Source organism: Diospyros lotus, chromosome 10 (assembly GCF_014633365.1).
Source record: "Diospyros lotus cultivar Yz01 chromosome 10, ASM1463336v1, whole genome shotgun sequence".
Taxonomy (NCBI): domain Eukaryota; kingdom Viridiplantae; phylum Streptophyta; class Magnoliopsida; order Ericales; family Ebenaceae; genus Diospyros; species Diospyros lotus.
The window spans coordinates 26965927-26968704 of record NC_068347.1 but is presented as its reverse complement, the minus strand read 5'-3'; the positions used below and the strand labels follow the sequence as shown (position 1 = coordinate 26968704).

General features: G+C 38.1%; 1 protein-coding gene across 1 annotated transcript; it reads left to right on the top strand.

The window, feature by feature from the left end:
• The first annotated feature begins 450 nt into the window (after window positions 1–450).
• On the top strand, window positions 451–2427 carry LOC127811809 (transcription factor JUNGBRUNNEN 1-like). Its single transcript, XM_052351984.1, has 3 exons — window positions 451–742; window positions 1368–1678; window positions 1792–2427. Exons 1-3 carry the CDS (start codon window positions 547–549, stop codon window positions 2176–2178), a joined length of 894 nt encoding a protein of 297 aa, XP_052207944.1. The 5' UTR covers window positions 451–546; the 3' UTR covers window positions 2179–2427.
• Window positions 2428–2778: the final 351 nt, after the last annotated feature.

Here is a 2778-nt window from a genome sequence, read left to right as displayed (position 1 = left end):
CAGTTTGAACATAGAATCACAGGATTTCATCCAAATATACGACTTAATTAAAATTAAGTTTTAATCTCTTAACTAAAATTATCCAGCCTTGTTCCTTAAACTAATCAACTAGTGGGCTATGTTCATAGAATAGAACCAAAGACTGAAAGAAGGGATAAATTGGTCAAGTAATGCCGCGCTGTTTTGACCATGATGTGATCAGCGATTACTTTGGAAAGAAGACAAACATCGACAGCCCCCCCTCCCTCTCTCTCTCTCTCTCATATATATCATAATTTTCAAGTCTGCAATGATAACTTGCTGGGTGCAACCAAATCAAACATATTTTGATATATTAACTTTTCATGTTCTATGGTCTTCCAGGCCCTCCAATTTTGTAGTCAAAGCTCATGACTTGACCCAGGTTGCACATCTCTCCCCATGTTTCCACTTCCACCTATATATATATCAGCCAAAACCGCCCCTCTTTTTTCAAACTATCATCGCCACCGTTAACTATAGATACAAATAGATAGATAAACACACAGATAGACAGTCGAAGAGGAGATGGAAGTGGAGAAGAACAGTTGGATGGAATTTGCTAGCGAGCAAGACGACGTTCCACTTCCAGGGTTTCGATTTCACCCAACTGATGAAGAACTTGTGGGGTTTTATCTTCGTCGGAAGGTTGAGAAGAGACCCATCAGTATTGAACTTATCAAACAGGTTGATATCTACAAGTACGACCCCTGGGATCTTCCAAGTATGTTCCCTTTTCACTCTTTTTTTGTTTCATTTTAGTTTCTTTTCTTAGTTTTCACCTTTGTATAATATATTCAGTTCAATTACGATCGATGAACAAAACCCAGTTTGATATAATTTAGGGTTTGTTTTTAGTTTCAGCAAGAATCTAGCTAGTCTCAACGAGGACGAAAACATAATCATTCTGATATATATTGGGTTTTGTTTATATATATTCCATTGTAGTATATATCAAGATTGGATTTGATCAAATATGGAATGAAAAAACCTGAATCTAGTTGTTAATCACCGCTAGTATATATGTGAACACGCCACAGAGACTTCGATTCAGTTAGTTGTCTTCTTCAATATATATATATATATGTATATATATATGTATGTATGTATGTAATAACCTTTTACTTTGTTGGCGGCTTAAAATAATATATAGAAAAGGATGACAAAATTAATCATCTTGTCTTAAGACTGAAGATATATCGTACGTCGTGGACCACTTGAAAACCCTAACTTTGTTCACACACCCATATATTATTGTATCATGAAACACAAAAAGAACGAAAAAACAATGCATTTTACATCTCTCTCTCTCTCTCTCTCTCATTCCATTTGGGTGAATTTATATGCAGAGGCCAGCAACGTTGGAGACAAGGAGTGGTACTTCTTCTGCAAAAGAGGTAGAAAATACAGAAATAGCATAAGACCTAACAGAGTCACAGGGTCTGGATTTTGGAAGGCCACTGGCATAGACAAGCCAATATACTCCGGCAATGGAGAAAGCCGCCAATGCATTGGGCTCAAGAAATCCTTGGTCTACTATCGCGGCAGTGCCGGCAAGGGCACCAAAACTGACTGGATGATGCACGAGTTTCGCCTTCCAACCGATCATGACGGCAAAAGTACCCGGCACATCGATGCCCGAAACATCGCTCAAGAAGCCGTAAGCAACATTTTACATCTAGTCTTAAGTTGAAATTCATCTAACTGACCTAGATAGGAGAATTAAAACTTGATTGTTTTGAGTCTCAACATTCTTCAATATGGGTTTTGCAGGAAGTTTGGACGATTTGTCGAATACTTAAGCGAAACGCATCAAATAGAAAGATCATGCCAGATTGGAGAGAAGTGTCTGCTAAAAGAATTAGCCATGCCAATGCAAATTCTAAAGCCTGCAGCACCGTGGAATCTGACAGCCCAACTGAGAGCTACATCAGCTTTGAAGCTCCGGCAAATCGACCAAATGAAAAGAACCACTTTGTTAACTATGTTCCAGAGAGTTACCAGATGGCCGCCGGCCGTTTGAACCCGGTGTCTCAAGCTCCCGCGACGGTGGCATACTCTAACTTTTTTAGTCCTGACATGACCGAGTTCATCAAGTATGCAGACTGGGATGAACTGAGAGCAGTTGTGGAATTATCGGTTGATCCATTTCCTGCGTAAACGGTTCAAAGTAGATGCATTTCAAGTGGTTATTGTACAACATATAACGGAACTCTTGATTAGTACTGGGAATATTTCATTTTTCTGTTGTTTTATGAAAGCTTTTCTCCCATGTGAATTTGAGAGTATGAACGCTAATCTTATGATGATGTGTTTCAGTTTGAATGTGCATTTTCAAAGCCATCCGAACTAACTGATAATCCTCTTGTACAAATTAATAAGATTTTGTGGTGAAATTTTCTTTCGATATGCATGGTTGGCACTTGTGCTCTTTTATATATTTCAAGTCTGTCTGCTTATTCTGTTAAAATTTTAGGAACACTGTGTCGCCCCTTGGTTAAATTGAGAGTTGTTACAATATCATATTTCTAAATGACATATTGACTATACAAATCCATTACTAAATTAAGAGTGATATATAAGATATATATAGATATATGTAATGCAGTTAAAATGTGCCTATTCATATTGGTTGCAATTGTTGTTGATGTGGATCGCTTCTTCCTTGGTTGTTGCGACCCTCATGGGTCATCTCCAATCCCTTCCAAGGGCTTTAAAGCTGATTCAATTAGCCATTTTCCTGGAGTCTTGTTCCTATCC

Bases quoted from the DNA above. Each gene is read 5' to 3' on its own strand.
- LOC127811809 (XM_052351984.1), top strand. From the start codon at position 547: ATGGAAGTGGAGAAGAACAGTTGGATGGAATTTGCTAGCGAGCAAGAC. The intron at 743-1,367 runs GTATGTTCCCTT...ATTTATATGCAG, and splicing joins CGACCCCTGGGATCTTCCAA to AGGCCAGCAACGTTGGAGAC. The intron at 1,679-1,791 runs GTAAGCAACATT...TGGGTTTTGCAG, and splicing joins GAAACATCGCTCAAGAAGCC to GAAGTTTGGACGATTTGTCG.